Source organism: Genypterus blacodes, unplaced genomic scaffold, assembly GCF_046128005.1.
Source record: "Genypterus blacodes isolate CSIRO-AG114 ecotype Tasmania unplaced genomic scaffold, CSIRO-AGI_Gbla_v1 ptg000120l_1, whole genome shotgun sequence".
Classification (NCBI taxonomy): domain Eukaryota; kingdom Metazoa; phylum Chordata; class Actinopteri; order Ophidiiformes; family Ophidiidae; genus Genypterus; species Genypterus blacodes.
The window spans coordinates 2,736,615-2,749,750 of NW_027466923.1; the positions used below are offsets into that span (position 1 = coordinate 2,736,615).

At 42.7% G+C, this 13,136-nt stretch overlaps 1 protein-coding gene across 1 annotated transcript; it reads right to left on the reverse strand.

The window, feature by feature from the left end:
- Window positions 1-5,440: 5,440 nt before the first annotated feature.
- LOC143010016 (protein zyg-11 homolog) lies at window positions 5,441-12,529 on the reverse strand. The gene is made up of 13 exons (XM_076162122.1): window positions 12,457-12,529; window positions 11,293-12,092; window positions 10,902-11,042; window positions 10,261-10,437; window positions 8,826-8,890; window positions 8,463-8,562; window positions 8,107-8,157; window positions 7,451-7,612; window positions 7,188-7,235; window positions 6,455-6,655; window positions 6,327-6,379; window positions 6,000-6,097; window positions 5,441-5,806 (listed from the first exon to the last, which is right to left on the reverse strand). Exons 1-13 carry the CDS (start codon window positions 12,527-12,529, stop codon window positions 5,625-5,627), a joined length of 2,151 nt encoding a protein of 716 aa, XP_076018237.1. The 3' UTR covers window positions 5,441-5,624.
- Window positions 12,530-13,136: the final 607 nt, after the last annotated feature.

The following is a 13,136-nucleotide window of genomic DNA, read 5'->3' on the forward strand; positions in this document are numbered from 1 at the left end:
ATGCTTTGAATCCACTTACTGATAGTGCCTCCTACTTCCAGGATTGTTTCTGAAGTCTAATGAACCTCAACTGAGTCTCGGAGACTGAAAACTGTGTGTGGTTGTTTTGGAAGGTGAGATTCTTTAAGATTATCTCTTGAAACGTCTTTGGAAAAAGTACAAGATTCCATCATTACACCTCTGAGAAGAGAGACTTGGGATGAATCTTTTGTGTGTTTGCCCACAACAAAGTAGAAGCTCGTCTCCCTTTGATGTTTAAGGCTGTGTCAAGAATCCCCAGTCTGGCTTCACCTCACCTATGACCTTCTTCTGTCTGCACTTGCAAGAAATGTTCCTACTCAGACTCGACTGGTTGCAGACTGTCTCTGTTCGTCTCAGGTGGTGTAAGCGATCTTGACTCATAGCATTACTATGCATGTACGGCATCCAAGAGAATCCAAAATGATGTATGTTAACAGTTTCCTACTGTGTCGCACGTGGAGTTGTTTACCCTCTCACTGCTGTACTTAATGTCAATCTGTAACATTAAATACAACCTCCACTAGATGGTAAAGTCAGGGCCAACTCACCTTAAAGCTACTTCTGATTTTGTAAAGCCAGCTACTGTAAATAATGAAGGCGACTTTGGAGGAGATGAGCATTTTACCCATGTTACCAAGGTGATTGAAACAGCTGCAGTGGAGATGTTTGGATACATTAAACATGACCAGAAACAAAAGTGTTGCTTGCTTTTGTCCTCACACATGTTCCCATGTCCACTTGCACTGCTTATGGACCAAGTTGGTCCGGCGCTGCTGACCACATTTCTGTGGATCTGCATCTTAATTCTAAAAGATGCTCACACTCAAAGCTTCAGACCAATGCCGGACCCACATGGCAGCCTTCTTGTGCATGCATATCCAGAGTTAAGGTCTAATCCTTGCCTGAGATGATTGAGAGTCCTTCATTATCAACAACTGCATTGCATAAAGTGCATGTCTATTTAAACTGAAGACAAACTTTGCATCAGTTCCTACACTACATTCTATACATTTCCCAGATAGACTGAACTGTTAGGCTGTATTACATTCAGCTAAGCCTGCTCATTAGTCACATAGAATGCCACTGGCACCAATTGGAGAAGTTCAGCTATGGAATATGATACTTGGCTGCCTCAATTCTTGTCACCAAGGTGAAACGGCGCGAATGACATGTAATGTCCACACGTCTCTCTGTCTTAATAAACATGTCCGGATCTGCAGCGTTCCCCCATTACTTCCCCCACACTGGGATAGCTACAGCACACAGTCCCAGGAGTTACATCTGGCTCTGGATGTACAGCAGCTGCATGAGCGGAATTTAATAATAACTAGTAGTTGCGCTGAATTCTAACATTCCTCAAGTCTAACACCCCCACAGAACAAACTCATACCCATAAGCTCATGCACATGTATGCACACATACACACCCACGGTCAATTAGTTCTGCTTCCCAACAGTCACCTCTGGGTAGAATATACTATATAAGCGCATATTGTATAAGAAGACAGTGGTTCTCTCTATTTATAAATCACTACTTCTTAAAACCCAGTAGTCAGAAATGCTAAGCTAACTGAGCTACGATCACACCAGAGACAATTTGATTCCCTGATATTTGAAGATGACATCGTATCATGAAATATAGTAGATATTCTGTGCAGAACATAAATTGATTTTGACACCTATGTATAGAAATGTATACTTTTCTTTTGGATCTTTCACTCGTGTCACACGGCAGCAGGCACACAGGTGGTTGATCATGTCCGCAGGTGGGAAGCCTGTGGAGGTGTGTGTTGTGGTCTGTGTCAGAGGAGGGCAGGTGAAAAGCTGTTGGGGCCACTGTTGTAGCGCCACCTAGTGGACATACAGGGTTATGGCCTTGGCATTCTCCGGAACCAGGAGGTCCCCTCATTACTGTGTCTGTGTTCTAGGCCCATCAAAAATAATTTATTAGTTTTGGTTTAAGTGGTGCATCAATGTGTGTTTTGCACATTAAAATCACACAAGTGTTTCAAAATAGAAACCCTAAATGGAAATGAGAACAGAGGATATATGAACATAGGACATATATACAGTTTATGTGTTAATAACATAAATAAACATGTTCCCTTTAGATGAGTGCAGTACAGGCCACACTCTTGGTCTACTGACTGTATGAGTTAGACCTGTATTCCTGCACCTTTGTGGGCAGTGTTAGCCTGCAGATGGGAGCTGTTGAAATGAAATCAGAAAAGCTTGAAGTGACCATCAGAGCCCTCTGGCACAAACACACACACACAGGCAAAAGAGGAATGAAATCTTTGAGTCATGGTAAACTGGAATGAGTTGCAGTAGAGTGAGTAATGAGGGATATATTTCCAGTTACTGCTGCCTGGAAACTGGGTGCCCTGGGTTTCAGTCATGGCAACAACATTTCATCATTAATCACTGCCACACATGTATGACAACACACAGTTTACCGTCAACTGTAGCATGGAATCAAAGCCCACATACTGGAACATATGGTAACAAGCTGGAGTTGGAACGTGAAGAAACTGCTGAACTGCTGCAACGTAAATGTAATGTGTTTATTTTTGAAGAAAGTAGTATTAATGTTATGAGTGTTCATGTTGTTGTATTTTCATAATCTTTGTCACATTGCACAGGACACATGCTCTAATAACCCTAAATGTGTGTCAAGATGGTTTTTGTCTGTTTTCTTTATACATACTCTCATAGCCTTTGTGTCAGTGTGTTTGTTTTGCAGCTGAACATCAGTTTATAACAATTAAATTAAATGGAAAATACTTTGCTTTTTGTTTTGTTCCCTCGTGTTCATAGTGTAATATAGTAACATGGAATCTGCCAAAATGTCAAAACTATAAAACTTGCAAAAAGCTTTGTTATGAGGCAAAGTAAGCAAGTGTTGGGCCAGCATCCATGTTTACAGTCTGTGGGTGATGCTGACGAAAGCAGGCTTGAAGATTCGGTACCTATTACGCTCTGTTTTCACTCACTGTGTAAAGCCCTGTTGCACTACTGGCAAGTATAAGTGAATGGTTTCTTTTTGCAAATTCAAAATAGACCCTTAAATGAAAATAAGAACATGGAAATCTGCTTTAATGTGTTGTGACAGGTTAAACTTCGCTCTCCTCTGGGAAAGTGCTTATTGACCAAGGTTCACCCAGCCTCTATTTGGCAGATAAGACCATTCTATTGCTGTTCCATGTCTGAACACAGGCTTAAGGGCCTGCCAACTCTGTATCCATCCCGAGCCATGAAAGGTCATAGGAGAGGAGATAGTGTGTCCTTTTGTGCATCATCGTTCTGCCCGGAGAAGTGTTGTATGAGCTCTGTTTTGTCTCATTGTTTCACCTCTCTTGCTGCACGTTTGCACGAGTGTTTAGTAGGTTGGTGGGTGTCTAATTTGCATCTTTATCACAAACCATATGTCCACTATATGGTCACACTGAGGTCTAGTTAGCTCGTAGCTGCATAAACTGCACACAGAGGCACACAAACACAATCTGTACACACACACCAAGGCACACACTACTGAGCTATAGTACACATTGTACATTAGTGCATAATTGGCATTCAGACTAGTTCTCAGTTATGTTAATCCAACCGAGCTGTGAGATAGTGACAGTTACTCACGCTGGACTTCCACTCCGAAGCTGCATAGTAATAATTCAGATCAAATCTGTTAATTGGTCTGCGACGTCTTTGCACAAATATGATCATAAATGGGCCTTTAATCTTTTAATTCACTCTGTCCCCCTTATCTTCTGCATGCTGGTCTTTATTCAGCACTTTATATATTTATTTTACTTTAACCTTCACAGCTCATTATGGAAGTTTCACTTTTTATGAACTTTTCCTCACATTTCATTCCAGGATGTCCTTGATATTTTAGTTTATGTTCCCAATTTTAAGAAAATCAACCCTGGTTCTAAATATTCTACAAATAATTAAGTTTCAAAATTCCACTAATAGTAAAAGCACGATACCGAATCAAACTTTGAAGCATATTATGCAATGTAATTCAATTAATCCAAGATTCTCGAAAATTCTTCTTATTGATTTAACGAAGTATAATTATAACATATTCAGACATCTAAAAAATAGATTTTGCTTGTTTGTCGCCCCATGAAATAAATCATATTTTACAGTTTGGCATTTTGGTGGGAAAAGAAAACCAACAACACTGAAAAGCTAAATTCCAAAAATGACTTTGGACAGATATTTGATGTCCTGCTGCTTTAAAACCTGTCAGCACTCTGCCGTCTCTATTTCAGTCTGTCCTTCTCTCTATTTGGCCAATCACTCACTCTGTCGCTCTCTTATTCCCTCCATCCTTCTCTCTAAATTAACCCCTCACGCTCCCACTAAGGATGTTTTTCTGGCAGGGTCTCTCTGTCTTGTGTGTCACTTGAATATTGATAAGCTGTTCCGAGTCCGAGACAGAAACTGAATACCTGATTAGTGCCATGCACCCCACTATTAGCATTTCCCTCCTGACTTCATATCCCCTCTCCGCATGCTAAATTCTTCGCATTGGACGCCAACTGCCAAACACGCCACAGAATAATCTATGGCCCATGGACAGCGGAACGTTTTCCCACACTGCTCGTGACTTGAACTTCTCACAGTAATGTCACACCAAGTTCCCCATGGGCCATTTGACCCCCGATCCCACAAGACTGCCATGCTGTATTTAACATTCAGATGTTGTAGCTACTATTAAATGAGTTTACTTATTTTTGGTGTCAGGTAATACCAAACAGCTCAGAAATAAAAAATAAAAAGCTAGATTTCTATTTATGTGACTCCTTTCATTTCTGTCATTGGAGGATTTGATGCTTAAAGAGATTGATGCTACAACTCAAATGTTAAGCTTGTTAATCCATTTTTCAAAAGGGAATTATTAATAGGCCAACTAAGAATAGAGTGTGGATGCCTACAAGCAGTTCTGTCTACCAGCCGTGTTACATAAAATATAATGAATTCAGCATTTAGGGTACAGGAGTGGGGGCTGGGCATTTTTGGAACATTAGTGCTTTTAATGAAGCCCTCAGTACAGACAGCAAAGCAGCGGATACAGAATGTTTTTACTAGCTGTCCACTATTCATGAATGCTGTATATACCTGATTGCATAAATCCCATCATGACAACCAAACAGTGTCAGAGCTGCAGCGTTAAAGCTCCCTCTAGTGACAGTTCCTCTAAGATCCCCATATGATTTATGACACCAAATCTGGTTTGGCAACTTCTCTTTAATTACAGTGTTTCATTAAGTTTAGAGTGTTTCAAGCATAACAGCTGATAAAAATAGCTAATATATTATGAAAGTTAGTGTAAACATTTTTCAAATTGTAACGGATTCCTCAAGCTACATCATCTATTGAAAAAGGTAGATGACGACGGAAAAACTGTTTAACAAAGAGTTTAAATCATCAAAACAACATACATACAGTACTTCTCCAGTGTGTACACATTTTTTTTTCAATAAATATTAATTTGCCTTGAAGGTTTTTGCCCCTTTGCACCTCAGGATCATATTCAGGTATACAAGTATTAGACACAACTAAAAGAAGATTAACATCAAATCCAGTCCAAGTGTCATATCATGAGCTTCGAGTCCCTGGCTGGTTGTCCAAGGGCCCTGAGTGACTCTGGTGTTGATCTATCAAACACAAGACGCTCTCTGATCGTCCTTTAACGTCTGTGTGTGTGTCTGGATGTGCAGTCAAAGCCTTCAGAAGATCAATGACGCCCTCCGTCTGTAGCATACTGCTGTACTGTGCAGCTAAAGGATAGAGAGAAAGGAAAGAAGTGCTTTGCAGCTTGACTGGCAAAGTACAGTTTGATCCATTAGGCATCATTCAGTTCTATATGAAAGACCATTTAGAATTCAGGATTTGATGTAAATGTGTTGACCACGGTGGCTGGAGCCCTTTCCCACAGTCACACATCCACAGCAGTCTGCATGTGTGACTTACTGTTTTGACTGCAGAGCAGATGTATGGCCCAGACCGCCCACAGTTGCACTCCCGGGGGCTGTGAAGTCTGGAGCAGAGGGCAAAATGGACGGAAAGACCTGAAACAACATGACAGTCCACTAAGATTAAAAGAAAGGTCAAAGTTTGTTATTTGTAAGTATTTCTGAGTGTTGTATCCCTATATTAGTACCAGATGATTGATTGATTTTCTCACTGTTATAGATACATAGCCTGACTGATAAGTTCTGAGCCTCCAGCAATGACACGCCTGAGGTGTGTGATTCTTTGGACATCAAAGGGAAAAACTGAATAAAAGTTTTCTCTCACCTGTAAGAGACCATTTCTCTCTCGGGTTGAGTCCATGAGGTGACTGAAGCATGCTGAAGAAAAACAAAATCGTATATTAAAAGAACTAAAGATGCTTTCATCCTCTCCCGTCTGCCTCTCATACACACCAGCTGATTCAGTATGGTGGTTCGGAGCTCGTCATCCAGCGTCCAGGCGTCTGGTCTGGAGGTGAGCTGAGCCAGAGTCCCCCCAGCAAAGTAGCGAACCTCTACCTCCACCTGGGTGTCCTGCAGCAGATTGAGGATGTGCTCCAGCAGGTCCTCCTCCATTAGGTTCTCCTGCAGCTCCTCCACCTCTGCTAGGTTATTCTGTTAGACAAGATAAGATGGTGCACCGATCTGCTGAAATCTATAACGGTGATGATTAGAAGTAATAATAATAATAATAATAATAATATGGAAGCAATGTTAGCAGAGAAGCTTCGGGGGCAAAGGGGATACAGGAGAACATTTAAAAAAATCAGGAACCATGGCACGCAATATTAATGTAGCCTAAGCTCTTATTGGTACGGAAATATAAACAGGCTTATATTAGATAAACATGTCAGATTACCTACATATGGACACAGTTTCATTTCTGCAGGTTGATTAATTCTGAATGTTTGCAGGAATAGAACAATGTATGAAAATATTTGACCAGATTCCCAAATTTCATTGCGGCCCGTTGTCCCAGTGAGCCCTGAATGTGGGATTGATTGCGAAACCCAATGAAGGTTTAACCAAATCATTTTTGTGATGCAGCAATAACAAAAAACATTTTTTAGCTTAAACAAACTGTAAACACGAGAACAATAGAACAACACGCAACACAGCAAACACCACATGCACACACTGAACCCACCAAGAGGCCCAGAACCTTCTGCTGAATGGACGACTCAGTGTAGTAGGACTGAAATAAAAAGGAAGGTTTCATTTAATGGTCTACTGATGTATAATGTTCTTCAAAACGCATGGTATGCTTTGTGAATGTCTATGTTCAATATTAAAATTGTATACTATTGCAGGTTCAATGAAATTATTACTGGTTGAATGCTTTTGTATATTGAGTGTTTCATTCAAGTATTGTCAACGTGTTTATGTACTACGTCTACGTCCGTCCCTTACCTCCAAAACCTCCTCGTACAGCTCCAGGCCCTGGCACTGGATGAAGTGGCGAGCTGCTGTGGGCGTCTCATCAGTCAGATTCCACAAGGCGCTGAGGGCGAACTTCAGAGTGGAGTCCACCACCCCGACCATGGCTTTCTGCTGCACAATGCCCAGCAGCTGCTGTTAGACGGAGCCAAGGTGAAGAGTTAAGGGACAGAGTGGTGACGGTTGAGACGAAAAGGAAGGAGACAAAGACGGAGAGAAAGACGATTTGTTCTGTTGCATACAAAGAAAAGGGGACGTTGTCATCACGTGCTTTTCTTTTTTAATCATATAGCCACGTGACTAAAGGCGGTGACACATTATCCAGATTTCCATGTCCATATTTTCATTTATGGGTCTGATTTGAAACGTTTACAATGCTTTAATTTGCTTTCTGCTGCACTGCTGCACTGAAGGGGTCAAATAACAGTAAAACAGTAAACAGAGAAGGAGAAATGCAAGTGAGTGAATGAGTATATATATATTTAGGTAATGGAAAATACAGCAGGGTGTGAAAGACATGCAAGCAGAGAGAGCGAGCGAGAGAGAGAACTAGAATTACATACATTCATGTAGGAGTGTTAAGCCAGGGACGTTGTGTGAGAGTGAAACTAAATCAAGTGTTAACGTACCTTCACTATGAAGATGTCCTTGCCTAGCTGTGCGGTCTCCTCTATGGACAACTGTCAATAAAACAAACAGATCAACGGTTTGAGGCGGAGCCAACGTCTCCTTAAATGTCTAACCAGAAGGCGCAGTCGAGGAGGAGGACGTTCTATGATCGCCTCAGGGAATTTGTCCTCATTTATCCCAGGCTGGATGATTATGAAAGCATAAAACTTGGATGTTCAAGATGGTCACATAACATGATTGCCTCTTCCAGACACAGAGCTCTCAACTGAGGGGAATATCAATGACTTAGGATGATTCAATCATTCAGATTTTAATATGGCAGAGTCATATAACTGTCAGTCAGCTGTGTCTTGACCTTGGCCACCAGAATGGAGATGACAGCCACAGCCATCCTCTGCAGGGTTGGATCGTCGTAGCTGCTCAGCCAGTTAATCACCAGTGTAACGGCTAAATACCTGAAGCAGACAAACAACACGGACACAAAGAAACAAACGTATAACCGCAACACACAGACAAACCACTGAGAAATCTGTCTTCACTCTGCAGTCTTTTTCCTGCACGCTTGCATCTGGAAAAACTATTTCTCAGTTTGGTTAAGTTGGATGGCCGTTGGATGGAAAAATAATACCATGCGTGGTTCTACGTGCACGGATTACTTTGGCTATAGCATGGCCATGGCCTCATACATCACAGCATAACTAATACAAAGTAAACTTACTTGTCAAAGGGAACGTCCTGAAGGATGTAGTCACTGCAGAGAGCCAGCAGACAATTCTTCTGCACCTGGAAAGATGGAAAATGTTTAAAAATGGCCATATGGAGCATAGATGTGGTCAGTTAGAATACATAGATTTTAATATACGGTGCTTTACAAACTGATGTGTGTGTATAATGCATTAAAATACGTATGGGTCACATCTGTATTCAGTATTTACTTCCACTAACTCCTGTCATTTCACATCCTGCTCTCTTTCCTGTCCTCCAGCTGTCACCTCTGAGCTCACCCGCCCTGACCTTCATCACATCACTCCCACACTTGTCTCCCATCTTCTGTCTGTTTACAAACCGATCTGTTTTCAGCGTTACTCTGCCAGATTGTCCCTGAATCCCTGCTCAAGCAGTCAGTGAGTCTCACTACACGGCCTGGCTTTGGCTCTGTGCCGCCCTGGACCTCTAACAATGTAGCCTCTTACTTATTGAACATTTTCTCTACCCTCTGACCTCCTGCTTTGGACCTTAGGACCGTCATTTTTCCTATCGATTCCAGCCGGGCCCTTTGGAAATGATACTGTCTCTCTATTATCGACCTTACCTACTTCCCCCAAGCCAGTCTTGGACATTCTCTCTATTGAACTGTGACCTTGTGTATTCAAGGCCATGTTTCATCCCATCCAACTATCTGACTCTTGCTTTACACACACACACACACACACACACACACACACACACACACACACACACACACACACACACACACACACACACACACACACACACACACACACACACACACACACACACACACACACACACACACACACACACACACACACACACACACACACACACACACAATAATGTCATTTCAGGGATCTACATGCTTTTGTTTTTACGTAGGCGTCTCCCCGTTTGCTGCTGCACAGCTCCACATACTGAGTGAAAACAGACCGTATTAGGCACTGTCTCTTTAATGCACAAATCCTGACAAGCCCTCTATGTTCTGCCTAAACAAAGCTTTCTGGGCAAGTGGGTTTGTCTGACTGGATGCATATGTTTTGTCGTGATAGACTGTGTTTGGCAACTCGGATAAAAGAAGTTTAGAGTTTGGCAGTTTGACAGCTTTTCTACGCCTTTACTCTAAATCCAAAATGCTCTCATCCACAACTCGTTATATATATTGCAACCCCTTGGATTATAGTTCTCAAAATCTCATTAAGATCTAACTGCTGTAGGTGTGGCGTGAGAGTGTACAGTACAGGGATGTGTGTGTGTGTGTGTGTATAGAGAGGGAGCTGTCATCACAAGCAACAATAAGACTGAGTTGACTAACAACAGAGCCGTTCTACTCCAGTCAGCTATGTTTTCTGGTTCTGTAACTTTGTGGCATTGGCTGAGGTGTGACCTGAAGAATGAGTCATACGTAGCTCGCTGACCTGTTGGTGGTTTGGAAAAGTCCTCATGGCGCACAGCAGCTGGGTGACAGTGGAGCTGAGCAGGCAGACAGGCATGGCCTCTGCATGGCCCTGAGCGCTCAGATTGAACACACAAGCTGTGGCCACCAGCTGCACGTGCAGGCAGGCGACATGGCTCTGCATCCCACTCAGTACCAGCTACAGGAAACAGGAAGTACATGTAACAATCAGACGCACTGTCATAGTGTTAATGGGTTATCAGCAAGGTAATGTTAGTTAGTTTAGTTAACAATTTAGTTTAGTAGTAGTTTTTATTCTTCTTTTTTCATTCTTTTGGCCATTTCTATGACATTTTTTCCTACTTAGCCATTAAAATACATCCAAGTAAAACATTAAAGTCTTTTGTTAAAACCCATACAAAAAATAAATAAAGATGAAATCCCTGTGATATAAATTGCTCCTCCTGTTGTGCCTCATTGTTTTCCTTTTTACATAGAAAATTCTCTACAGCTTTTGCTTGAGCAACCATGAACAAGCCAATTCCAGACATGTCTCTTCTCCTCTAAGGGCTGGTTGATTATTAGGCACTGTAACCACCACACAGTCCTTGGTCAACACCATCTGCGTCGTCTGTACAGCATCACATGAATGACTGTTGGTACCGTCAGCAAATCTGGCCGTGGTTGCTCTATGTCAGTGGTTAGATTGTAGAGATGAACGAGGGCCTCTCGCAGGAAACACTCCCGCTCCCTGTACCTTCTCAGGGCCTCACACACCTGGCTCTCATTAGCATCTCCAGTTACCTGAACATAAACAGCAGATGAGCACTGTCAAAAGAGTTCTGACAGACGGGAAATGCAGCCATCCAAACACAGTAAATACACATAATGGTGCCTCAAAGACAATGAGAAACGGATGTGAGTGAAGCTCATGTTTCTCGCTGAAATGTTCTCTGATGTCTTGACAACATAGAAACAAAAGAGTTGGAATTGGATGGAATAATACACAGCAATAATGTGATGTAGTACTGTAAGAAAAGAGAGACATGGTTACTTTTAGGTTTGTCCGTGAGGAGAGGACATCACAGTTGCTAACCCCAGTGGCCACCAGACCTAAGAAGACCAGTCCACTCCTGGCCTCCACAAACGACCGGACTGACGCCTCAGTGATTCTCTTCCGTCCTGACAAGTCCAAGGAAACAAGGGCGGGGAGGAGCTGGGGACTCCCTTCCAGAAGCTGCCGGACCGTCTCATCCCCATCTTTGCCGTCACTGTCATCTGCATCGAAGTGGTCATCGGAAAATTCCAGGTGCCTGAGAACGTGAAGTTGTCTGAGAACAAAGAGCAACCTGGCTGCCGACATATCCAGCTGCCGGAGGCGGTGGGCAATTAAAGATCTCAGGGTGTTCTTGCACTCAAGGAGAGCCGTGAGGTTTGAGACGGCAGTACAGGAGATGTCCAGGCTCTCCAGCTGAGGAAGAGAGCAGATGTCTTCCAGGACATCGTCAGTCAGGTCTGTGTGGGCAAGATTGAGAGTTCTCAGGCCCTGTAGGGAGCTAAATCCAACACGAACCCCTCCACTGTCCCCGAGAGATTCCCAGTCCAGATGAAGCCCATTCAGAGACAATCTCTGGAGACTGGATCTACACTCTGGATTGAAAGCCAGGCCTGAGACGATGCTGGCCCCAGTGAGGCCCCCGGAGACCCAGGAGGCATCTAGTTCTTGGAGCCGGTGAGGGCAGAGGGCCAGACGGAAAGCTTCTGCAGACACTGGACAACAGCGAATGGAGGCTCGACGCAGACGGAGCTCTTTGCAGTTGCGGAAAATCCCAACAGTTGTGTCATTCAGTATTCCTTGTAGGAAGAAGGAAAAAACTGCCTCAGTTAAACCACATTTATATTTGTGGAACAGACTTTTCCTTCCATTTCAGAATGACATAAATTCACGCTGCTGTTTGAACTAATAAGTAAACTGACCTATGACGGGTTGTGTTAGGGAAAAACTAATGTTTAATGAATGAATAATTAGTTTCTATTTATAAAGGAGATTATTTGACTAAAGATGGATGAGTGCAGCTAGGTTGTATTTAACTCACATTTATTTTGAACATACGGCTGTACAGTATTTGACTTTGATCTCTGTGAAGTGTTTTTCCATTTACGTAAATGGACACAGAGATGTTGTGAGACGTTGTTGGAGTGCGACCTCCTGACCTACCCTGAGCCGCCATGTTACACAGTAGCTGGTCAGTCACCTCCTGTGGGAGGACGAGGGCCAACCTGAGGCACATGGAGCCGTCTGGTCTCCTGCTGCACAAAACATCCAGGCTGTGACATACCACAGACAGACAGAGATCATACAAGGCCTGGGGCCCCTCAGCATCCTGGAACACACCAACAAGCAATCAGAGGCCACAATATCACACACACACACACTGCAGGTAAGTAAGTACATATGTAACTTTCATTTATAGTACTGTATGTAGGGCAATTTCAAGTTAGTTTGTTGTGTATGAGCTGTAATGAGCTATTTGATTCTTCCTATAGTGTAAGATGTAACTTTTTAATTTACAGATCCAGAATTCCCCACCCACCTAGTAGAGGAAATCCAAGCAGTTCAACATCAAATATATTTATGGTGTCATGAGAGTGTAGAGTCATGCAATGGCGTTTGATTTCAATTAGATTTCATATTCATATTTATGCTCTGATATGTGTGTCTATGCTGTGTGTGGCAGCTCTTTTCTCAGGGCAAAAACAGATCCACACTGACACAGGATCTCTGAAGTCTAATTTTATCCACAACAGACGAGGCGCTGCCCATAAGTAAAGCCCCTTTAAATCACCTAATCCAGCGGGTCTTTGCAGGGCAGTGGACACACAAAGAACCTTCAGCGT

Excerpts from the sequence above, each read along its gene's own strand:
- LOC143010016 (XM_076162122.1), bottom strand. The coding sequence starts at position 12,529 with ATGTGCCTCAGGTTGGCCCTCGTCCTCCCACAGGAGGTGACTGACCAG. Across the intron at positions 8,891-10,260 it reads CTTTTCCAAACCACCAACAG|GTGCAGAAGAATTGTCTGCT; the intron begins GTCAGCGAGCTA and ends CCATCTTTCCAG. Across the intron at positions 6,656-7,187 it reads AGAAGGTTCTGGGCCTCTTG|AATAACCTAGCAGAGGTGGA; the intron begins GTGGGTTCAGTG and ends CTTGTCTAACAG.